The sequence below is a fragment of the Symsagittifera roscoffensis genome, chromosome 3, assembly GCF_963678635.1.
Source record: "Symsagittifera roscoffensis chromosome 3, txSymRosc1.1, whole genome shotgun sequence".
Classification (NCBI taxonomy): domain Eukaryota; kingdom Metazoa; phylum Xenacoelomorpha; order Acoela; family Convolutidae; genus Symsagittifera; species Symsagittifera roscoffensis.
The window spans coordinates 32,328,808-32,356,635 of NC_087064.1; the positions used below are offsets into that span (position 1 = coordinate 32,328,808).

The 27,828-nt window shown below is 33.3% G+C and overlaps 1 protein-coding gene across 1 annotated transcript; it reads right to left on the reverse strand.

Moving 5' to 3' along the window:
- Positions 1–25,851, reverse strand: LOC134842941 (uncharacterized; the record flags this gene model as incomplete). The annotated part of the gene is given in 3 exon segments (XM_063859472.1): positions 1–167; positions 18,455–18,602; positions 25,691–25,851. Coding segments are annotated over 3 exon segments (364 nt in total), but the record flags the coding sequence as incomplete, so codon positions are not given.
- Positions 25,852–27,828: the final 1,977 nt, after the last annotated feature.

Below are 27,828 nucleotides of genomic sequence, written 5' to 3' on the forward strand. Positions count from 1 at the left end.
GTGGATCGTCTTCATCTATGAAATTGATGTGTTTCCAATTTCTGCCAAGAATATTTTCCATCACGCGCACTTTTTCGTTAACATTTTTCGCTTCTTCCTCTGTTTCACGTATCTCAGGCAAAGTGAAATTTCGCTGCGTGTAGTAGGTATCGAGACAGTAGTAATCACTAAACAATTTGACTTCAACATAGTTTGTAACCTTCTAGATTGTGTCTCTGTTTTTCATGTACTATCGAACGATAAATTGTTCTTATTGAGAATTAGTGTATTTGAAGTATGGTGCTTTAACATTGCATTACAAACTAAATTACAAAATGGAACCTGATCTAAACTACATTTTATGATTGGATAAATTAAATGTTTTACCAATGTAAAGTATTTAATATTAACCAATCATGATCCATCTAACTAACAACCCACTTATTTGTAAGTGCTGAAGTTACTTGTAATTTCAGCACCAGAGAGATTTGAATTTAACTTAGAAATTAGTTGGACTCTCCCGAGCACTTCAGCAGCCGCAATAAACCAGTATACCCTAGATCTATTGAGCCTAGCAGAGACTAGTTAAACAACCTGAGACTAGATAGTATAAGAGTAAGATTAGGATCGGTATTAGACTAAGAAGTTGCACGAATCTATCCGGCCGAAAATAAGATAGCGTGACGAGCAGACGGTGTACCCTATCCGAAATTACTCTATGAGTTACACTTCGGTCCTAACTCATCTGGTGCGACCATAAGTCTCGAACAAGACCTTACTAGATTAGAATTAACCAAAATTAGATTAGAAATTAGACAAAAACATTTACAAAATGTTATACGACAATAATTTAATTGAAATGTCTCTCCGACTCAATAGATCAGAGCCAATATTCCGAACCATAATAGAACTACCCGGAATTGGAAGAAGACATCGAACCAAAGACGACATACGACAAAGTAGAAACTTGCCGTATAGTTATATGATAGTTCGGCAAAAGCCAGAACAAACTTTTATATTTCGAATACTACTTGCAATGAATTTAGATTTCCATTTGCAAACATAAAACCTTGAAGTTAATCTTCAAAATCATTTCAGGCGCTAAACAAAATTAATATTATACAATAACGATTGATAAAAAGATCTAAGATCGTTTTCCTAAAACTCTGCAGTATTATACAAAACATGTTTGAAAAATATTTATTGGAAAATAAAAATAAAAATTAGTAGCATGACAATAAATGGTTAGTAATCATAAATCATCTTGTTGTTCCAGCTTCATCACCTAAAACATAACAGCAATCATCAACTCACTAATATCATCAAAACACTAAATCTTTCCTTTACACACATTTGAAATTTTATTAAAACTTAAATTCACTTAATTTTAAAACCAGATCATCAAGGCTTATCCTTGGATCTTAAATCATTTTCTCCTTAATTAAATTTTAAATTTGATCATCAAGGCTTATCCTTGGATCAAACAGAACAACTTTGTTCTCCCCCACCCACTTAATTAGTGTCTAACGACCTCAAACGTCGATTCACTACCCAACCCTTTCTAAAGACCTAAGACTAATAGAAATTTTTAAACAAAACTAATCATTCAAATTAGGATAAACAGTGAAGAACTTCGGTTAATCATCCTTCACTTGACCCCCCCCTCTTACCAGACCCAGGATAAATCTTAGACTTAGTAAGTTTAAAATAGTATCTAACGAACTACTCGCGTTCTAATTATACCTGAACCTTGTGGATCGATTTACTATTCTCCAACCCTTGAACACAATCACTACCCCTAAGTAAGATTAAGTAAGTTAACACCTTAGCTTATACTAGTCACGAGAAAGTAAAAATCATTCTTCGGAATCGATATACTTTTCTCTCCAACCCTGAACAAATAGACCCAGGTTAAGCTAACCAAAAAATCGTAAGAACTAACAGTTTAGGAAAATAGAAATCATTTAACAACCTTTTGCATCCGTCATCCTAAACCTTATGTCATTTAAAAACCTAGGAAATAAACAAACAATCATTTTACACAATTGTGAAATAGATAACAAAAAATACGACCTTGTAATCACACCTCATACACAAACAGTTGGATACATTCGAACAAAACGACAAACACTAAAGAGAAAAATAATAACTAAACAAAGACAAATAACACGAAGAAGATTTTCAAAAAATCGAAACGCATTTTCAGAATCAGAAACCAACAGTTTAGACGAACTTTACAAACTAAAAGAATCAATAGATAAAAATTACCCACTTCACGATCAATTATATTTTTCTGACTCAGAAACAACTTCAAATTCATCACAAAGAGGAAAAAGAAGAATAAAAAAACAGTACAAACACAAACCAGTACATTTATACAATTGGAATCAACCAATTCGACACATTAATAATTACATATTAACAGTCATCGAACGGAAAAATGAGTTCAACGCACACCCCAGGTGACGAAACTCCAGATGATGATGAAATCTTTCCTTTTATAGTAGACGCAGATACTGATAGAGGACAACACATATTTTGTCAAAATTTACTCGTAAATTTATTTGAACCCGGAATCAGTCCATGTAAAACAGAGTTCCCCGATGTAAAAATCAAAAGACAAATCATAGACCACTACTTAAAAGATATATGCAACATAACACAACAGTATGGAATCTACTCCATAGAGTTCACTTCCCCAAACCATAATAATAGAACATATACTATACAAACAGACGATCTTGATTTAGAATTTTCAAAAGTTTTTTCAGAATATATAAAAAGCATCCAATACCATAACTCACAAAGAGCAAACTCCATTTTCACCAATGAAGTTTTCGCAATAATATATAGTTATATTTCGATATTAGAAAACGAAATCCCAATAACAAATGTCTCACCGACAGAAACATCTAAACATTTAAGAGTACGACATGAAATCACACTACTCTCTAGTTATTTAAACATCATTAAAGAAAATTTCACGAAAGACGACGTTTCACAACATACAAAACACGATCTACAAAAAATTTTGGCATGGTTCATAATAGATTACTTCACACACAATATTGATTTAATTGCACAAGCAAGAAAAAATTTTAGACCCCAAAATTCGAACGATGATACCGCTATCACAGAACAATCAGATTATGTTTGGGACCCCGAATGGTCTCATCCCGCATTTATAAGCTTTCCACAATCAATCTCAAGTCAAGCAATAGGTACAATATCTTACATAAGAGATTACGTAAGAGTAATACCATTAACAATTGATGCAACACCATTAAACTATAATACATTTTTACCCGATACACAAAATAATAGTTTAAACTCTACAGTCATACACAACGAAAACCTCAATGGAACTAGGAATCTTACTCAACAAGATATCCAGACACCATCACACTTCATAAATGAAGAAATTGTACACACAACAACTACACAACAAAGTATTTCACCAATACGCCCAAATTTAACAACACCAAGAAATACAAATCCTTCACAAACACAGGTAACCTTACAATCAACCGTTAAACCTTCGGTTGCTCCTAAATATTCACATATGGATTACCAAACATACAGACCCATGACAATACCATCAAAAACACGTAAAACATTCACTAGAAACAACTTTGCAGACCATAATTATAATTATACACATCCATCAAAAACAAATTATCAACCACAAAGGAATTTTAATCAATATACAAAACCTCGAAACTGGGATAACCCAACGGCCCTATATAATTCCAAAAATTTTCAACCAAATCCTCCACAGGATCGCAGTGAAAATTACCCATTTTTTCAACAAAATAAAAATAAAAAACAAACATCTTATCAATTGGATTATTTATCCTCAGATGATGATTTCTTACAACCAGATATATTTGCACAAAATACTCAAGAATATCGCAGACAAGGAATACAGAAAACACGTACAAATCATAGAAATTTTTCTCCACAACCGATAGATGCACAACATCAACAACCAATTCAACAACAAAATCCAATTAATACACAATCTTTTCAACCAATTCAACAACAAAATCCAATGACTGCACACTCGTATCAACCATCACAAATGCAAAATGAAATACCACTCCCATATTATCTTCAACAACATGAAATAACAAGAAACCAACTTTCAAATTTTTCTCAAATGCCAAATGCAGCAGAATCATTACAAATGACAATGAATCCATACCTTATGGGTGGATCATCGATAACATCAAATAAACCTTTAATGGTCTTCACAGGAACAGACCCTGAATACTCTGTAGAAGATTACTTAAATGCAGTAACAGCAAATTTGATTTTAAACATAGGACCTGAACCAATTAACACGCCACTTCATCAAAATTGGATACATCGACGCACAGCGTTGATACAAACAACCTTAGATGGCGCAGCCCAAAAATGGTTTTCAGTACTACCTCTAGAAATAAAATCAAACTGGAAAAGATTTACACAAGAATTTTCAAAAATGTTTGACTCCGAAAGAAACAAACAACAACAAAGAGTTTTATGTAATGAAATTCGTAGATTACCAAACGAAACCATCAAGCAAATAGCAGTACGAATCGAAACACTAGTTCGAAAAGCATATTCACTAAATACACATGACTATAAAAACACAAAGATGACAGAAATCTTAATGATGACCTTAACACCACAATTAAGGAAAATAGCAATAAAAAAGAGAGCATCCCATCCTTCTTCAATTCGAGAACCCGATTTAGATTTTCGAAAACTAGTAGACAAATTAGAACAAGCAGAAATCACGATGAAATTAGAAGAAACGGAAAATCTGAAATTACAATACGTTAACAGAATTGAAACGACTCCCACTAATATTAATAATATACAGGAATCAGAAACAGACCTCGTCGAAAAAATCACTGAAATACTCAATATTTACGAAAAGAACCCGAACTTTAAAGGCAAACCATCTTTTAAAAAATGGTGTAATTATTGCCGCCGATACGGACATAGTATTTCCGAATGTAGACAAAAACAGCAAGATAGTCAAAATAAACCTCAAAAATACAAAGAACCAAATAAATCATTCTATCAATACATGAAAAAAGATCAAAATCTACCGAACAAAACAGTTCACAGCAACAACAGTTCAGGAAAACCACTCCCGATCAATACAAATTATACAAGAAATCAATCACCATATAACTCAAGTTATAGAGGAAGATCACCAGAACGAAGAAACACGTATAATCCATCACAAAATCACTACAATAGACCAAATAGTAGAAATAACTACTCCAGATCAAATTCAAATACACAACGATTTGTTTCTAGATCTAATTCCCAATCAAGAAATAACTACTATCCAAACAACCAATCACGAAATTCATCATACAATAGGAATAGAAACTACTCCTATAATCGAAATAGAAGTTATTCAAACAACCGAAACCAGAATTACCCGAACAATCGATCAAGGAATAACTCATATAATAGATCGAACTATAACAGACCAAACAATAATTACCAAAACAGATCGCGAAATAATTCACAAAATCGACACCCAAGTTATAATAATCGTTATAGAAATTATTCCCAATCACCACATAGGAATAATAATAACTATAATAATTCTAATAATCGTCACAGAAGCAGTACACCTAAACATCAAAGACAAATCAATCAAGTACAAGCTAACCCAGAAACAACATCAGACCCCCCAGGTATTGATGACACAGTAACTGATACGTTACAACTCAATCAAATAAACTGTACATCATCAGATTCAGAAAGTGATACTGAAAACACTCTTGCTATCAATATGATAAAAGTCGAAAATGACTATGAATCTGTCATATATGAACAACCCTTTCCATCACATATATATGAAAATCAATCAGAATTTCTTCAAAATAATTACACTACACCCATAAATTCCACACCAACGACGCAAGAAACAAATGAAATAAACACTACAAATCAAACCAATAAAAATACCAAAACAAAATGCTTGAATACAAACCACATTTATCAAAATATACAAAAAGAACAACCCAAAGAAAAAATTTGGACAATACCATTTCTCTTAGAAAGCCCAAGAAATAAAGAATTTCAACCACCAGAACTTGAAATAGATTTTTTAATTGATTCAGGAGCAGAATCAAACATAATAAACATTCCCACATGGAATGAAATAAAAACTTTACATCCAAAGCTAACACCTCTTGAAACCTCCAGCAAACTAGCAACAGCACAAGGATCAACATTGATAAACTACGGAAAAATCCAATTATTTCTCCTCCCTACCAGAACAATGGAACAAAGCAAAATTTTAAATAAGCCATTTAAACAAATATTCCATATCACTGATATTAAATATAATATCATTGGAATACCATTTATTTCGAAGTATATACCAACAATTAACATACTAAATAGTAAAATATTAATCAAAGATAAATATACAAAAACAAAAGAAACATCCTTAACATTTTTTCAAAGATTAAATAAACAACCACCATTCTTTTCAAAATTCTACCCGATATTTAACCAACAAAGAAAACACCTAAAACCACTATCAGGAAATATCTATAATTTTTCAATCAAACAAGTTCACCAATATGATAAAGAACAAAACAAACAAAAATTTTATATGTCAGATTTTGAATTCAAACCTATTCATAAATTTTTCAAAATCACAATCTCTTCAATAAAATATTTGAAAAATTCGAATTCAGATATTATTTCCTTACATGTTTATAACAACACACCTTACCAAGTAACATTACCTTTAGGACTTTTAGGATATTGTGAAACCAACGCTACAATATCACCAATACACGAAAAAGCCTATCGCGTAAATAATATACTCCAATTACTAGATATTTGCCAATCTACAATTCTTAATGAAGAATTATCTATAAATAATATAATAAGTAACGAAAACAGAAATACGGATTATTTCACAAAAACTCCATATTTCAAACCTACATTCAACATAAGTAACTACACAGCAGACCAACAGAAAATTTTAACAATGTTTAATTTCCAACATTCACAAATAACACAAGACGAATTCGAAAAATTAGCCAAACAGCTAATTAAATATTCATCAGTCTATGCAACATCAAAATTCGATGTTGGAAAAATCAGTTCATCACTACATCTCCCGTTAAAACCAGACGCAGTTTTCAAAAAACAGAGAGCAAGTAAAGTACCAATTCACTTACATGATAAAGTAAACAGATTACTCGATATTTTAGAACAGTACAATATTATATCACCAGTTAATAAAGAAGAACAACCAAAAGGCAACACATTCATCAACCCCGTTATCATTCTAGCTAAAGGAGAATCATTAAAAATCGTTCTCGACGCTAGATACCTCAATTCACTCATAGATGAATCAAAATGTAATTGGCCCATTGAACCAATACAAGTTATTTTAACAAAAATAAATGGCAAATACTTTACAACCGCCGATATGAATAGTGCATACAATCAAATGCCACTAGATGAACAATCACGACGTTTAACACAATTTGTTATCGGAAACCAAAAATATGAATTCAACCGCTTATTCTATGGAATTTCCATAGGACCAGCAGCATTTTCAGCTTTTATGAGCAAAATTTTTAGACCACTAATACTCAAGAAAAACGCAATCACCTATCTAGACGATGTTTTTATGCAATCACAAACAAAAGACGAAATGTTCAACGTTTTAGAAAAATATCACCAAATACTTCAGAACGAAAATCTGAAGGCCGCCCCCGATAAATCACACTTCTTTTTGACAAGAGTTAAATTCTTAGGACATAACATAGAAAGAAAAACAATCACTCCACTGAAATCACGCATTGACGCTATTCAAAAACTTCAACCACCAACAAATAAAAAGAAAATCCAAGAATTCCTTGGAATGTTAAACTTTTTAAGTAAATATGTTTATAAAATGCAATTATATCTACGACCATTTTATAACATTCTTAGACAACAAAATAACTTTGAATGGAATACAGAACATCAAACACGATTCGAAGAAATAAAGAAACTTTTAACTGAACAAATTTCAAATACAATTCCAGACCCTGATCAACCATTTTATGCAATGTGCGATGCTTCGAACTTTGGCATCGGCGCAGCAGTATTACAATCACATAATGGTACAAACAAAATGAACCTTATATCAGCAAACTCCCGATTATTCACTCAAGCAGAGCTACGACTCTCAACCCTAATGAGAGAATGTACAGCCATAATATATACACTGACAGAATATGAATTTCTGATACTTGGATCAAAACATCCCACAGTTTTATTCACAGACCACAAACCAATCATTTTTCTTTTTACACAAAAATCTAACCCAAACCACCGAGTTTACAGATTTCAATTAATTCTAATGAAGTTTCCAAACTTACATATAGTTTGGACTGCAGGAAAAAATCTTGCATTACCAGACACCTTAAGTCGAAATACACCACCTGAATTACTTACACGAAAAACAACAGTTGAAATACCCAAAAATATAAAATTCTACCTTGCAGAAAACGAAACATCACCTCGATTAGAATGCAAATATGCAGTTAAAACTGATATTGAACAATCACAAATAAATAATTTACAACATTTCCCACTTTATTTAGATTGTCAAAATAATCATTATGAAGTTGATCTACTTGGAACATCAACCTTCAAACCAATCCCATATTCTCAATGGATAAAAAGTAACACCCAACAAAAACGAACAAAACAACACCTACCTAAGAAAGACCATTTTCCACTAATTGAAAAAGAAGATTTAACTGATAAAATAAATTTATCAGGACCACAAACAAATGATTCAAAATACACAATAAATCAAGTTTTTGACCTTCACGACCCACTTGATACAATACCCTTATCTAAATTCGAAATTGAAAACATTTTTCTCCCTCCAACAGAAACGATTACAATTTCAACACTGAAACAATATCAAAATCTTGACCCGATAATTAGACAACTGAAATCATGGCACAAATATAAAACTAAACCTATCAAAGCAGATTCAACCATTCTAGGAAACAAAACACTCCTCCGATACTTTCGCAAATTTAACAACACAACAATTAACGAAAATACAGACCTTTTAGAGTATAACCTGAATGAATCTACAGTTCCATGTCTCCCTTTAAGTATGATTCTTATAGCTTTTAATATTTCACATACACAAAATATTAAAGGACACTCTGGATCAGAAAAAACATATTCAAATTTTATACAAAATTTTTACTTCCCAAATGCACCGATTTGGATAAAAGTACTATGCAATGATTGTATAGTATGTCAACTGAATAAACCTTACCCAAATCAAAAACAAATAGCACAAAAACAAGATTTTAAAGGACAAAGTTTGTACTTTAATCATCGTATCTCATTTGATACTAAAGGACCAATTTCACCCTCATCAGAAGGAAACTCCTACATTATGGTAATTGTTGACGCATTTACACATTATGTAGCTCTTAACCCAGTACCACATTGTAACGCTTATTACGCTTACACAACACTCTATGAACACTGGATAGCAAAATTCGGACTACCAGAAATTTTAGTTACAGACAACGGTACAGAATTCATAAATAATGAAATAATAACACTATGTCATTTATACAACATTAAACACAAACCACGTACATCTCATGCACCTTGGACAAACGGTTTAGTCGAAGGTATGAACCGTTCACTACAAGAATATCTTAGATGTATCATCAACGGAAATGATACAAAATATACCGAATGGTCAGCAGATGTAAAATTATTTCCCTTAGCATATAATTCACAAATCACGACAACTTTAGGAATGTCACCATATGAAATGGTTTTCAACCAAAAGCCACGCAAACCAATAATGTTTACAGCAAATTCCCATAAAAACGCACAAGGTTATTGTCAACCAACTAAAGACTCAATTTGTTATAACCTACCTTTACATACACACGATGAAGATCATTTTCATCACCCACAAATTCTTAAATTAGCCTCCGGTACACACACCGAATGGATTTTAAATAGAGATAAGAAACACAATGAAATTTACCAAAAAATAACAAAAAAGTTATTACAAAGACAAAACATCAATGAACAAATCAATTCACGTTTTACACCAGCCTCCGATTTAAAAATTGGAACATTTGTTTTAATACCTAATTTTAATACTCAAAAAGGAATTTCTAAAAAATTACAACCCCTCCGAAAAGGACCCTACCAAATAATTGCAAAACCCACTGATGTCACATATAAAATTACCGACTCAGACAGAAAAGAAATCGTTCAACATCGAAACAACCTATTACCTTATTACCCAAAAGAATACGCACTCCGCGAATTAACTCAATTATATTCTTTCACAGGATTAAAAATCATTCAAAATGAACCACATCTGAAAAACACAGAACAAAATGATAACCCCACCGAAAATCAAAACACAAAACCAACCGCCACCAAAAACAATACACAAAACCATAAAGAATCTCCAAAACAAAGAAAAAATAGAAAAATGACCGAACAAATAATACCCCAAGAAGAAATAGACAAATCAGAACATAGAAAAACAACAAGACTCCGAAATCAACCACGTAAAAACTACAAAATGTTCATCCCTCAATCTAAAATATTAAAGAAAGTAGAATTTAAAAAGTAATTTTAAGATTTTATACTTCACAATCTTGAAACCTCCGTAACAGTTTTCATTTCATTTTTTCAAAATAACATGCTCACAAGTACGCAATAATTCTAGTTCAAAATAGACCAATAGGATTCATCCAATCCGCCACTTTCTCTAACTCAAACTAAGACCAATTAGACGAATAATCTAGAACTCCAGGCACATCTCTAACTATAACTTTACAACCTCCAGGTCAAAAATAAGCAAACCACTCCAACTTGACAGCTAAAATAAACATCACCATAATACCGTACCCCTCCCTTATCTAATAACCCAAAGATCAACAATATTTCCCCAACTCAGACCACGAATACCCCCAAAACAAATTTGATAACTTAGCCTAAAGTAACAAAATGAAGATTTTAATTAGCCTAAAGTATAAAAATCTCACCATACCCCGGATCATTTGACAAACAAAAATAAAGAAAAAGACGACCTCCCAGTCACCATGAAAATTGCCCCCAACAATTTTTTACAAAACTCAACCCACTTGTCAAAAAACTAATAAATAATTCGACCACACTAGAAAATCGCCTCAAACAGCAAAAAATATTCGACCAAGAGATCATTTCTTAAATGCTTTTCTCTCAAACAGTCGCTCAAATACTTATAAATTTTAAACATTTTTTTTCAATACTTGAAGCTTTTATAATATTTCTTTTTGATCTACTTGAATCTTTTCTAATAATCTTAATCATTTTTTGTAACATTTTTTTAATTTTCTACACAATACTCGAACTATTCCTCCAACTTTCCAAAACCCTTGACTATATCCACAGGTACGATTTTAACAACTTGTCTAAATGATACGAACAATTTTCAGTAGAACTGATATTTTTTTATTGTTTGTAATTTTCATAACATTTCTATCATCCCTCATTTTGACAATATGTAAATGTATAAAGAAAGCAATCATCACATTTGCCCTAGCAACAATTTTTCTAATTATTTTTTTGGAAGAATATTATAATAAACATAAACCTTCCCACTAAAAGTAACAATTCAAAAATCCATCAAAAATTGCTACCCAACAGTCACAGAATCAGTCTTCACCGACATCATCCCAAGATAACCAAACACCACCTTCACATACTCAAAATCCTCAAACATCTACACGAATTTCTTTTCAAGACAATCCATACACTTTTGAAGAACGACATGCTCGTTTATCAGAACCACTAGAACCAGTTCAACGACAAGCACCTTTAAGCGAACCAACATATAACCTATACCCAACACTACCACAAGAACTAAGTAGAATAAGAAATTCTAGTCAAAACCAAAATACAGTCGAAATAAATAGACAAATTATACATCCTCGACGAAACAGAAATCTTCAAACTCCCCGAGTTCATTTTGATATACCTCAATCCCCATCACAAAACACTCCAGAAAACCCCATTGGTATATTACCAGAAACCCCTACGCTTCTTTCACAACGTAGCACCTCAAGCCTACCATCAGATTACTTAGGTTCAACACCAACATCTGAGCAAATACGTGAAAATCCCTTTAACCCCCCAAACCAAGCATCACGACTACCATATTGGACAACACATTCATTTACACAAGGTGAATTAAATTTAGTCAATGACCCAATAGATATTTCTACGGATACAACAACATCCTCATCACTACCAGAAACATTATCACTACCATCAACACCATCAATAAGCCAATTTTCACCACTACCCTTTAACTTAAATTTTCCAAATAATCTCGACGCCAGATATCGAGAACAATCATCAATAAATATTCCTTTAAGATTAGATTGGAATACATTCACAGCACCTCCACCATTATTTGGACAACATCAAGAAAGTAACCGCCTTCATAACTGGGCACTTAATAGGTTACAATATCGCCAAGATATTCACAACGATATCCGTGATCACAATATTCAAATACTCCAACAAAACAGTTTACAATTAAAATTTGAAATCACAGTTAAGTTAAATAACATTACCCAACATCCCTACCCATTAAATCCACCTAACATAACAGCTCAATCACTACCACCACCGTTTATAACTACTGAAGTAATATATAAATACGACAGATACACCAAAAACACAATTGGTTACATTACATTTTATAACCCATACTCAGGATTATCATACACATGTATATTCTAAAATTATTAATTTTTCTCCAACTCCTTTTTCTAGTAACCTCAAATCAAAACATAAACCCTTCCCCTCGTACAGGACCACAAGATTTATTAGTAACACATTACGATTGCGAAGAAAATGAACAAAAAACACTACACAAATATGCAATAAATCAAGTATCACAATGTGAAACAGAACCACAAGCTATAGAAACCACAGATATAATAGCAACACTCTATTCAAAAGCCCGAGCAACAACAGTTACAGGTTATAAATTCACAGCAACATTTTCCGAAAAGAAAGTACATTGTTCACAAGTCTCGAACGGAAACAAAAACCGACTTGACCATGAATCATTCTATCAAAGTAATATAGAACGTCTTTTACATCTCAATCCCGACGATTGTAAAAATGAATTACTTAGACTAAACATCACACGAAATAAAAACTCCCAAAGAAAGTTAGTAAATTTTCAAGTTTTTTCAGACTCTGTACATCAATCACAACTTGAAAGACACCAAGGACATATAAAACTAGACGAAAAATACCCGTATAACGGCGCACACGGACGATTAACCTATGACCTACATGATAAACATTAGATACCACACATTGGTATAAATAACCCATCAAACTGCAAAGCAGACACGAAAAATAAAGGATACCAAGAAATAATGTTTTTCGATTGGAAAATACAACTCGAAAAAATACAACTCACACGAGATTTATCTGATAATACAATGATCTATCAAGGAATCCGACTACCTTGTAAAAATGATCAAGGATATTGCGACCCTACAACGAGAACACAAGCAACAATTGTTTGGTTCCCCGAAGATACATGTACAACATTTCAAGTAGCAAAAATACACGCTCGTATGATAAAATTTCACTTTCACTTTCACGAAGAACCTATTTCTGGGATACCGCAGTCCCATGTGGATCAGAAAATAGCCACAATGTAGTACAACTAAACCCTGATGAAAATAAATATTACCTTCTCACTCCATATCCCACATTAATGCAATCACTCAAAAAATTTTCACCAGAAAGCATTCGCGCTATCGCTCGAAACCCAAATATAGACTTACAATCAATAGGAATCTATTCAAAATCAGATATTCAACATCACATTAGAACACAACAATTCCAAGAATTATTAACACAAATGGACACAATACAAAGACAATCAATAGACCAAAATTTACGCAAACTTGCAGAAACCGCAGGATTTGCCGATATCTACACGCAAGACTATAGCGGATATTTTAAAGACATTAAAGATTATATATATCTAAACGGCGAAAAATACCGTCCCCAAGATATATCACCAATTAACATTTTTAGCTTTGTTACACTCAAGAATGAAATCCTTGATTTTCTAGGATGGCCCTACTACATCTTAGAAAAATTGACTATTTTATACGCAATGTTTAACTTTATTGGATTTCTTTTCTCACTCTTAAAAGGAATCTACAATACATGTGCTATACACACACAAGTAAACAGACAAGCAAGCGTAGCACGCATACTCTTTGCAGGATTTTTTGGAATTTTTTCGACATCTATAAACAAAATTCTTTTAGACGCACAAATAAAAGAATATAACACAAAAATAACAACACGACAAAATACATACGACGAAGAACATAACAATGTCGACACACAGCCAACGGCACCACAATTACCACCCCTACCAAATAACCATCCACTATCCCTAGTCCCACGAAATTTTCGAAATTTAGCCATCACACATAATCCAAATTTTAGACTCACCACATCGCAAAGTCCCGTCCAACATATAATAACACATCAATCACAAGATGATAATACTTATGAACAAATTATTGAACAACCCCATACCACCGCTTTTCAATCTCAAAATAATAATTTTTTTAGCCCACGATGAGCCGCCAACTTGGATCACTCCATCGATCAAATTCCCATCCAACCAACCTTCCTTCTTCAATCCCAATAATACCACTTTTTGCTTTTCCGCCACCCGATTTTCCACCTAGCAATGTAACATCAGGCATGAATTCCGACACTAACTCACAAATTTCAGTTTTATACTCCATTTCACAGCTAAATAATCCGAATATTGAAACCCCCGATGAATTTGCCGACTCAGAACCATCTCCATCCAATAATTTTCATAACCCTTCTCATTTTTCTCAACCTCCTTTTCAACCCATATTGTCAAATAACCCTGACCCAATCACTCCCACACCCTCTTATGCTTCCCAAGTTACCCCAACCTATTCCTCATACCATTCTGACCAATCATCTCCAGACACCCCCCGAATCTCCCCAGAGCTAGACAATTTTATTACCCTCCAACAACAACCCTACCACCTTAACACCCCGACCATAAACCAAATCTCCTCCACTACAAATTCATCCAACCCCCCTACACCCTCTTCAAATTATACTGAATCATTAGCACCATCATCCACATCAACTGAATCCTCACTCAACACTAATAGAGCTTACCGCACTTTTAAAAGAAAGTTCCCCAACCATCCTTTCCCAGCAAAACCAGGAACAGCCCGTGAATACATCAACCACCCCCAACATACTAACACCAAAGAATTTTTAGCTATCACTTTACCCTCATTTCCACAATACACCTTAAACACCCCTCATGACGCTAACGAAACACGCAACTTTGTAGACGAATACGTTTTAATGCCCACTCTCTCTTGGACCTCATACTATCATTTCACTAACCCTCTTTGCTTACCTTTAACCAACACTTCCATCGATACAGACCGAAACAAAGATATGCTATATCGACTAACTACACCACTCACCGCTAGACAGTTTACTTACGTAGGATATAAAAAATCACTAAAAATACACACTGCACCTAGAGCTAATGAATATACACTAGAATACTACGATCACAACATCATCAGAGCTAACCAAGATCAATTCTTAGACGACGATCGCTTCGCTAATCCACAAATCACCGAGAAATTTTTCATCAAGACACCATATGTATTTACACTAAACATTTTCGACCGAAAGTTTGATCACATTATTTCAGAAGCACTAACAAACACACAAGCATACGAAAGTTTTAAAGAACGCTTCCAAATCTTTTCACTAACCTTTCATTTCCTTGCACCACACGAAAGAGATTTACACTGCTCACACGATATTATGTTGCGCACTAAACAAACACATACATACAGTTACTATCGTTTCATCCAAAATCACTTTGACCTCCACACACCCTCTAGACAACCACACCATCGTTTCCAATTCATCAATTCAAAATACACTTCACCGTATTTCCTAAATTTCACATATTGTATTAAAGACACTAACCTCCATGGTATTCTTCGTAATTATGACCCCATAACCCAAATGTATATTTTCTGCCCCATCACCAAGACCTTCAACGCCGAAGAATCCCGACCCTTCCTTATCCCGCACGAGTTTGTACAGCCTATAGAGATCCCAATTTTAGAATTCATCCACAACACTAAATTTAACCACAAATTATATAACTTAATCCAAAACACACCCTATGAGTTTGCAGTAGGCACTGAAGAACTAACCACTATTAAGGCACTTCAATTGCTTTGGCCACTGCTTCAAACTAAAAATATCATCCGCATTCTAGCTAAACTACTAACAACTTCAGAACTAATTCACGATATCTTCCCCCACGGTTTTTTCCCCGACGACTAACAGGTAAGTATGAATTCAATGAATATTACTAACTAATTAAAATATTAAAAAACTCACCATTCTTTCTTCATGTTTTCTTTAGATTTTTAGCCTTCATCCTAGATCATCTGAAAAATTCACAAAAGAAAAATAAAAAATAGCAAACTTCTTCAAAACTGTTAAAAACCCTATTAAACTTGTGCACCAACAATTAAATAAATATAATACCAATGCAGTAAATTAATTTATAAAATTTTCCCCCAAAGCAGTAAATCTAATTATGATGAAAATTTGTATCTTAAAATTCCCCCATAACTAGCAGTAAATTTCCAAATTCTATGCAGTAAATTAATAAAATGCAATTGCAGTACTAACCTTTTGATATTTTCATTCATTCGCACAGAAATTCTATCCACACTCGCACAGCTCGCCCACGAAGAATTGTTTAAAATAATGAATTTCAGTTTCAAGTTTTCACACTCAACAACTCTAACATATAATAACATGTTTCAAACTTTCCTTTAACCCGGTTGGAAAGGAATCATATACTAAACAAAACTAACCAACGCAGCTTACTAAAAACCACAAATCATAGAATAACAGCATGACTAAGAAAAGGAAACCAACGGTACCCAAACCGGATTAACCCAGTTTAAAACTGGATAATTTATTCTTTTGAAGACTATTACAAAGTCTTAGAAAGAAATAATAAAACACAAAAAAGTCAAAAGACAAACCCATACCACAAACAATTTGCTTTTTAGAAAAAGTACATAACCAACAAGACATAAGTAAAACCACAACAAACCCAACATAAAACGTTGTCACATAACAGGACCCCTCACAAACACCGCATGAAATTATACTCCCACACCTGGCCTAACCCACCAGGAAAGGACGTCCTGAGCATGCTCTATAGCCGGCCTAACCCACCGCGCTACATCCACGCTTTGTGACCACACCTTTATTTTTAATAGGAGCTACTCAAGGGTGAGTAACTCTTCAAAATAACCGAACTAAAACAAAAAGCTTTTGTGAAAACAACTAACTAAAATCATAATTAAAAAATACTAAACTAATAAAAGTTTTATAAAATGTAAAATCACATGATGCAATATATAGATCAGAATACAACACCAAGGACGAACATCAAAAGACAAGACGACCTCACTACACTCGAGAGAGAATGACCAACTACAATCGATATGCCGCTCACAATCACAACTCAAAGGATTTAGAGTACGACTTGACTTCGCAGAAAAAGACTTCATTGAACTAGACCAATGACCACCTCGACGTTCAAGTATACGTACAGATCCGAGTAACCAGGCATCCCCTCCACGCACAATCTCCACGCCATTCCCAAGCTAGATCAAACACAAAAGAAGTTCTCTCCGAAGAACAGAAAAACCTGACATAGCCAACCATTCTGAAATCAGAATTGATGCTGTTGCAGAGACTCAGTCGTTGTCACAAGAAGAAGCGGAAGAAAATTATGATGTTCGCCAAATACCAACGTCCATCATCCATCCTTGAACTACAGAAGAACTGTTCTAAAAAACTCTGTAAAACCCGGATGGGTGGAACCTGATCTAAACTACATTTTATGATTGGATAAATTAAATGTTTTACCAATGTAAAGTATTTAATATTAACCAATCATGATCCATCTAACTAACAACCCACTTATTTGTAAGTGCTGAAGTTACTTGTAATTTCAGCACCAGAGAGATTTGAATTTAACTTAGAAATTAGTTGGACTCTCCCGAGCACTTCAGCAGCCGCAATAAACCAGTATACCCTAGATCTATTGAGCCTAGCAGAGACTAGTTAAACAACCTGAGACTAGATAGTATAAGAGTAAGATTAGGATCGGTATTAGACTAAGAAGTTGCACGAATCTATCCGGCCGAAAATAAGATAGCGTGACGAGCAGACGGTGTACCCTATCCGAAATTACTCTATGAGTTACACTTCGGTCCTAACTCAAAAACTTTACCTTAATTCTTTGCAAGCGGTAGAACTTTCGCCAAATGTGCCGGACAAGTAGAAGTTGAGAGACTCCCAATCTGGCGAAGGAGGCCCGGGTTGCAACGTTTCAACCGTGACAGGCCACAATACCTCCGACCCCTTGCAGCTCCACAAGGCTGAAAAAAGAAAAACTTATTTATATATTTTCAAAAATGTCATTAAAAGAACTAAGTATCCAGTAAAAGGTAAAAGATAGTAAGTGAACAAAACATTGTGAGAGGGGAAACCGTGAATTTAACGTTGGCCCACACAGTCAATAAAGAGACAAGTCCATCCCAATCAATGTCTCGATTTCTTGCCCGGTTGCCCTCACCTCTGTAGCGTTTCTCGTTTCACTCTTGCACCATTAAAGTTTGACATTGCAGCACCGATGATTCATAATTCATCGTTGCTCAAAAAGAGCGATACAAAGCTAGAGATCAGAAACAGAGCTTATAACTTGTTGGTGCGTTGAAACGAGAAAATTTTCCAGCTACGTTTTTGACCGTCCCTCATCCCCTCAATCCTGGTAGCCAAATTTTTCCCTAGGATCCCCCTTTTGGTATAGTTTAAAGAGATTCCTTTTTGGCTAGCCAAACATCAAAATCATGGCGCCAATATAACTAAAATTGAGAGGGGATCTTGCTCCGAAAAAAAACTCAATTTTTAGTTCAAATACTTTTAGCCTTTTTTTAAAAAAAATTTGTCCAAAATAGGGTCCTTATAGTACTTTTGGAGAGCTCGGATAATCGAATTGCTTAAAAAGTAAGTCGCCAAAACGATTAATTTTTGTTTCAAAAAACCGCGTGCATGAAGAGCAATGAGCACTTCTGAGATGTAGAAGCGGCATAGTCGAAACGATTAAAATTTGAATTTTCACAAATCCATTTTTGGTGCCCGGAACACGACACTATGGTTAAAAATGTACTTCATTTTTTCAAAGTACTTGATTTTATCTGGTCTTCACGACTATTCATTTGAAGCGCTCAATTTACTACCTGCGACTCATATTGTCTAACGCGTTTTGTGATTCGGTCGCCGTTAAAATCATCAAGTTTCACAAAAAAAAGAAAAAATTGATGCGGCAAAAAAGTTTAATGTTCAGTCGATTGACTTAATTCAGCTGCATAAATAAATAAACGAGCCATTTTCTGCTTCGGATATTAGGAGACTGAGAAGTATGGAACTATTACACTTCCGTTAACAATCAATGATTTTGTCTCTGTACTCTCAATGAAAACTATGGACAACGAAATTTTTTCTTTGTTTTCCAAATCAGCGTTACGCTGAGTTGGACAAAATTACCAATGCACCAAACTGTGTGTTTTGTGATTTGCAAAAGGATTCGGCAACGAGGACGCTCTCTTCGTTCTTCATTTGTTCTTTCGTTTATTTTATCGTTCCGTCAAAATTTTTACAAGTTCAAAGAATTGTGGATTTCAGAGACCTACACACCAAGTTGTGCGCCTATCCAGTGCACAGATTAGACTCGTAATGGTGAAAACAAATTCGTTCCAACACGAGAAGAAACGTTTCGTAACATGAATCAGTACGTATCAAACTCAAAGAGTTTGAAACTAAAAAAAAACAATGAGATAAAAAAAAAACTAAAAGCTTCAAAAAAATAAAGGAACAGAAAATCCACGAAATGCCAAAAAGAACAAAACGCTTTCAATATTGCAAAAACAATTATGAGGCAAAAACAAGTCTGATTTATCTGCTGCCTATGAACAATTTTGTTTCAATTTTGAATAACAAACTAGTGTAAAAACTAAAAAAAACAAAGAGATAATGAAAAAAGTTGTTTGAAAACTAAAAGCTGCAAAAAAATAATGGAACAAAAAGTCCACGAAATGCCAAAAAGAACAAAACGATTTCAATATTGCAAGAAAAATTATGAGGCTTTTCAACTTTGTTTCTTCGCTGTATCAACTTTTGCTGTCTGATTTATCTGCTGCCTATCAACAATTTTGTTTCAATTTTGAATAACAAACTAGTTTTTGAAGCTAAAAAAAGATATTGAATTCAAAAAATTTGCTTTCAAGTTTTCCATGAACCGCCTGATTATGTGGCAATATTCAACTAAAATTCAGAGAAAATCATGACTCAGCCAATGACTTAAAATTTACTTGTTCAATCTACAAGGACAAAGTATCGGTTGTCGCATGTTTCAGCATCGCATCGTGCACTTATAATCAAATGAGATTTTCGAAAAAAAGTTGAGCATATGAAATTTGGCACAAAATAAGCCAACACATAGATAGAGCAAGCATTATACATCCGAGCCAGAATTTAAATTTAAAAAAACCTTTGTTGATAAAAAATTTCAACCTAATTAGCTGAAAACCACAACTGCTAAAGTCCTTTTTTGTGGAGTTTGCAATTCATCAAGAAAAGATCTTTTTCTCCAAGTTCTGACCCAACCGACGGTATACACAGAAAACACCAACTTAGCTGCTATATAAAAAATTAAAAAACAATGAAATTTTGCGAAGATGTAAGTGGATAAATCTTTTAATTATTGTTCCGACTTTCGAAACGAAATATTTGTGCTCGGGGTCTTTTTTGTTTTCTTCAGATAAATTTCGACATTTTAACTACCCATTTTGGACAGATTTTTTTTGATATCCTTCAATAGATAATGTTGTCTTGAGCTTAAATTTGAAAAGATAATTTACCTGTAATTTTTTTTGTAAGATTATGGCTGTAAAGATTTCCATTAAGGCCAATTTGGGACAAATTAACGTGCAATATCTTTTGCGCTATTAACGCGTAAGCGGGGATTTAATCTGTATTAGAAATCACTCCAAATTGTTTGAAGGAAGCCTATTTGCCATAATTGATTCCTTACTAGGAGCAAAATTTATCATTTCGAACTTTATTTGTCCTATGGGGGATCTTTAAAAAAATCTCAAAAATAAAAAAAAATCCTTTTTTTTATTCCATTAAATTTTTTTGTTTTTTTTTCTCCATAGACCTTAAAAGGTATTCGGATTATCCAGGATTTCGACCTGATACGAGCAGTCCTGTTGATATTCCTTATCGATTTATTACGAAACAAAAACATTTTATATAAAAATGCTCGAAACACTTTGAGCTTTCTGTTGAAGTAAAAAAAAGTTAAAAAGTTTGCAGTCGATAAGTTAACTACTCCAACAATGGTTTAAAATTTACTTCTCAAAACTTGTCATTATCACTGCTGGCAGTATTAGTTAAAACAAAGTATGATTATGACTGCTCCTATCAAGCCGAAGCCCTGAAATCTTCAACTGCCTTTTGAGGTCTATTTGATGTCTATATAACATGAAAAAAATGAATGTAAAAAACTAAAAAGAATTTTTAAATTAAATTTGAGATTTTTTTTTGTCAAAATCATCACCCAACGCGCCATATAAAGTACTAAGTAATAAAGTTTGCTCCATTAACGAATCAATTACGGCCAATAAGCTTCCTGTAACAAATTTGGAACAATTTCTAAGACGAACTAAATCTTTAATTACGCGTTATTAGCACGAATTCTATCGCTCGTTAATTGACTCAAATTGGCCGAAAAAGAGCAATCATTAATTTCTCATAACCTTGTGAAAAAAATAGAGTTTTTTGAAATTTAAGCTCATTATTACCTTTTGAATATGAAAAAATCTGTCGAAAAAGGCAGACTAAAAATTCAAAATTTGTCTGAAAAAACAAAGCCCGAGCAAAAATCTTTCGTTACGAAAATTGGAACATAAATATGGATCATTTCTCGAAGTCGCAAAAATTGTTGATGAGCCTGACCAGATAGTTTGCGGTGTCTGTTATTTTGAACAGCTTGGTAACTAATAAATAGAAAAATGTTGTTTCAAATTTTCTGTTTGACGGGCTAACAACACAAAAAGATCTTCAAGCTTCAAGAATATAAATTAGTTGCAATGAAACTAAAATAGTTGCAATGATGCATCATTTTGTTTATTTTATTCTGATACACTGCTCGATATTTTTCCTTTTTGGACGACAGTGCGGTACTAGTTGACACTGGGGACTTTTCATCCTTTTTAGAGACAAATGGATGCAAAATCAAAATTTTGACCTACTTTTTTGATTTTAATTAAACAGCAGTCAAAATCTAATATCTATTATTAGTGTTTTATAAACCGCCCAAAAATTTAGATCAAAATACTAGTCCGGGTTGACCTCCCACACCTGAACTGCTTATGATACAAATCCATACATCAAGTGTGTGTAAAATTGCTTGTCATACAATTTTCATACAATTTCAAAAAATGGTTATAAAAGGGCACAAACTAATTAATTCTGCGGCTGTTTGTTTCTATTAAAACAGTCTGGTTATAAAAAACGAAGTTTTAGTTTTTTGAAAAAAATGCTTATCACACAATTCCCATATAAGGAAATTGTATGACTGGTATTTTTTTTGATGGCGACACAAAATTTTTCCAATTAATTTTGAAATGCCCCAAAAAATTCTTTTTTTTTCAACCGTAATTCGAATTTTGAACGCAAACAAACTTTTTCCCAAAAAAAAATAATTTTTTTTGTGTGCATAACACGTAGTCCTAGATACAATAATGTTGGTTTTTTTCCTTTTTGCTTTATATATTTTTTCAAAAACGCCAAAAAATCCTATTTAATTTGTATGGCGTGTATGCCTTGATCAATGTTAGAGAATTTAAGAAATCAAGTTTTTAAAAATAATCATCGTTGAAAAATTTTGCCAAAATTTAAAAGTTTTGTACTTTCCTTATATCATTTGTGAGAGACAGCTCTAAGATAATTGAGGTCGCTTTGCATGCATTGTAAATGCGAAACCGTCCAATCTTTGATGATTTGAGTAAACCAAAGTCTTTGTCACTTGTGTTCGGTTACAAACACAACCCAAGTAGTTTCAGAAATTAAATTTAGAAACAAAAAATCGACTTTTTTTGTTTATGGAAAAACATCTATCATACAATTTTCATATATGGAAAAAAAGTTTATCATAGATTTCATAAAATTTGCTATACGTATGAAATTGTATGACAAGAAGTTTGTCATATATGGATGGAAATTGTATGATAAGAAGTTTTGGTCAACCCGGGTGAAATTAAACAATAGGCAAAAAGTTCTGAAGAAAGCAATGAACGATTGAAATATACAACACGTCTGCGTTAAAATCAGTAAAATGAAACGTTTAAGAAAAAAGCAGCTGAAGGGAACGAAAGGAGGGGAGCGGTGGCGAAGTGGTTACGTCTCCGCATCTTCGAGGCCCACCATGATCCGTGCTCGTTGCTTGAGGGTGAAGCAACATTAACCAGCCCAGAAAAATAACCAAAAAAATAGCATGTAGTTTTTAAACAGGGGCACAACAGCGGTTCGCCGGGATGAGCTGACAGCTCTTGTGTTGGTCCTTTCCCCCGTGGATAAATGGGCTTAAAAAATGGGAAAAAAAATGTCAAAAAAACATGCACAGCAGCCAATTGGTTTTTTTTTCAACAACAAGCTGAGGGCAAACAGTAAAAGTAAATTGGAAGAAAATTTTCAAGATTATAAGTCAATGGTAAAAACCAAAAACCTACACAGACCGATAAGATCAATTCGAATCATTATAAGGTTATTTTAGAGAAACTGGTTCATATTGAAAAAGAAATTTGATAAAATAACCAATTTAAGTCAGACTGAATTTAATGATAACTCAATCATTGTTGTTTCCAGGATGAAAAAGTAGTGTTTATGTGGTCGGTGGGTATTCTAGCTAGCAACTAATCTAAATGATAGTTCATCCAATAAGTCCACTAGTTTAAAAGTGTTTTTTCAAGTTTCATTTTATTTTTTGAAAAATTATCAGAACACAAATTCGCTAATTTTAAAGTAGTCGAAATATAGAACGCTCTCTTTGGCCCCAATTTTTTCATTTTTTCCAACCATTTTTTATACAATTGTATTAATTTTCTTGGTCAAAATAAAAAAAAAATACAGAAATCAATTAAATTTTTAAAGTGGGGTTTTTAAACATACATTGTTTTATATAGGAAAACCACAGAAATCATTATAAAAAATTTTAAATTTTAAATGACAGAATTCAATATTTTAGAGATGAACAAAAACTATGCTCTAAAAGAGAACTGCATTTAACTCAGCTATTAAAATTTAAAACAAAAATTCTACGTCAGTACTAAAAAAGTTGTTGATGTTTATAATGATACAAAAAAAACATAGTTAAGTAAAAACTTTTTTTGTTTGATGAAACTAAGCTTAAAAAGAGAATTAATTTGAAAAATTCAACAGTAGTTTGCTTAAGAAACAATCTGGGACACAGTTTTGTAACTTACTGTTTTTTTTGTTCAACTAGACAGAAAATTGCTGAAAATGAGCACAATTTTTTTGAAAGTTTTTCAAATAGTTGTGAATTTACGGATCTGATCATTCCAATCTAAACGACAAGAAAATTTAACAAAACAAGGGTAGCCAGCTACTGTGCAAGTAGGACAGAATAATTCGACCATAGTTTTAAAAAAAACACAACAAAGTTTTTTTTTCAATTTATTGCTGTTCTTTTTTTTCGGCGTGATGTGATGAAAGGAGCTGAACAAAAAAACTGGGGATTAGGTATATTCGACAGCCATGCTAAAATAAGCAAACTGAAAAACAAATTTTGGAGAAAAATTACTAGAAAAACAAAAAAACTTATCTTTGCTCATTGACGTTTCGTTCGACAGAAAACTCTGCCTATTCGAGTCAAAATTCCTGTCAAAAAACAAAAGATATGTTAATATGGCTAATGGATTTTTTTATGTCTTTGATTTTTCTCTGAAACAGCGGGTACTATGGTCGTCCTCTTGAAAACGACCTCCTCACAACCTAATGTGACAGAGGGGCTCCACGTCACACTAACAATAATTAAATACAAAATTTTGATAAATCAATAGACGTTGCCGCCCTATCGTTATTAAGGCTTCTTTTTTCATTGCGCTAACTTATTCGATGCTTCACTAATAAAATGGAAGCAAACTATACGGAAACGTTTCGGGGCTGAGCTCCGAGTAAAAACTATGCGGAATCGTTATTTATACTTAGTTTCTTGGATCCTCTCTGTCACATTTGTACCAAACAGCGGTGATATATCACTCGGCGCTCAGCCAGAGATGACATGGAAACTAATTTTTGTCAGTTTTCATGTTCATGTCGCTTTTTTAAAACCTATCAGCCAAGGATTTTATTTTTGCGCTACTTAATACTTTTAGCTGCTTACCTGTTATAATCATACAAAAAGAAAAACTTTTTTGATAAGTTTTGAACATGCTTGTCAATGAATCTATTTTGAATCAATGCTAATTTGGAAAGATTAGTTTTAATTTTTGACCTTGTGTCTCAATTCTTTAAACGTACAATGAATCCGATTTTGAAACTCGCTTCAAAGGTTATTTCTGTTGACTGCAAACAATGTATTTGATCACCTGATCATCTTGATCCAATTTAAAATACCAATTTTAAAACGTAAACAAGGCAATTGGTATAATTAGTGCAAGGACTTGAATAATCCGACTTCTTTTGCGTTTAAAAGGTTTTTTTCTTCAAAATTATATTATCAGTTATATGTTGCAAACCAACCCATGCGCAAGATCAAACACAAAAATATGATTTTTTAGCACGTTCAGGCAGTATTCGTATTCAATTAGCTCGTCGGAATTCAGTTTGGAATTCAATCTCGACGGGGGATAATTAGCCGCGTGCGGTATGGACATATCGAATTAACCTATTGCGAGCAATGACTATTCTGTAACAAGAAAATTCATTGTTTGGTTTCTTTCACTTTTTGTTCCGACTTTCGATACGAAAGTAACGGACTATTAGTGCTCTCTCGGGGTGGGTTTTTTTTTTCGCCAGATAAGTTTCGACTTTTAAATTAGCTATTTCCATTTCACCTGTGATTATTTTTCGTAAATTTCTGGGGGTTTAAAGATAGCCATTTTGGCCAATTTGGGCCAATTAACGCGCGATATATTTCGCGCTATTAACGCGTAAGCGGAGAATTAATCCGTCATAGAAATCGTTCCAAATTGCTTGAAAGAAATTTATTTGCCATAGTTGTTATGTTACAAGGATCGAAAACTATTTTTTTAAAACTTTATGTGGCGTGTATGAATTCATAAAAATTTCTTGTTAATAATGCTCTATAAACTTTAAAAGGCAGAAGGCAGATGGAACATTCAGGGCTTCGCCCTGATACGAGCAGTCTTGTTTTAAATTTTTTAAAGCCCTTTAAATCAAAGTTTGTGCTGTTTTTCTAGCCATGCTTTTTTAAGCAACGCCCTCTTCTTGATATCTTTAATCGAAAATGCGAATGAAAAGTCTGCTGTGTCAATCTAGAGGGAAAGTGCTTAAGCATTACTGCTCAGATCAGGGTTAAGTCCCGAATGACCGGACTGCCTTTTAAGGTCTATGGAGAAAATTTTGCCTTAAGAAAAAATTGATGAAAATTTAAGAAAAAACGAAAATGTTTTAAAAAGAATATCGAGCTTTTTTGAAAACTATCCCCCGCACGCTATGTGAAAAATAAGAAGAATTGAACTTAAGCGAATTATTATATAAAACAAAAGCCATGCTTCAATTTAATTGGAACCATTTCTAAGACCGATTAAAACTCCGCTTTCGCGTTAATAGCACGAAATATATCCTGCGTTATTTATCAAAATTGTTCAAAACAGTATTTTTAAAACCCCCATAACTTTACGAAACTTCGTTATAAACTGCAAAAATGCTTTTTTGAGTTCAGGTAATCAAATTTTTTTGACTGCTATAAAAAAACTTAAAAAAAACTTTTGTAAGATGGCAGTTAAAAAGGTCGAAATTTGTTTTAAAGCAGATCATTAATTTTTGACCGTTCACCAACTGTTTTTAAGCTGATAATATTGCATAAAAGTTTGAATTTTGGGTCGCATGAAAATAATAAGATACTTTAGCTTGCTTAAATTGAATTTGGAACAATATTGCAGTGCGGGATAATTCTCTACACGTAAAAGTATTGCGGTATACTTTCAGCATCGAAGTATAAATTGAGCTGTTTGGAAAGATGCCTTTCAGGTTGCACAGACAGGCGCGCTAGTATATTTGTGTGCGCGCTCGGCAGGCCAACTTAGGCCAAGGAATCGATATCCCAAGTGAGCTAAAAATTGGTTTGAACATAAAAAATTACCAGAAACATACACTTTCCTCACTTTCTTTGAAAGTCGGAACAAATTTTGTGCCGACTTTCAAAGAACGAAATATATCCTGCGTAATTTAATTGGATGCAGTTAAATTAGATTCGAGGGAAAGAAGACAAGCACATGCCAAAGTTTCACTAATGTGTGAATTCTATGCATGATTTCAAAGTTTGAATGTTTTCGA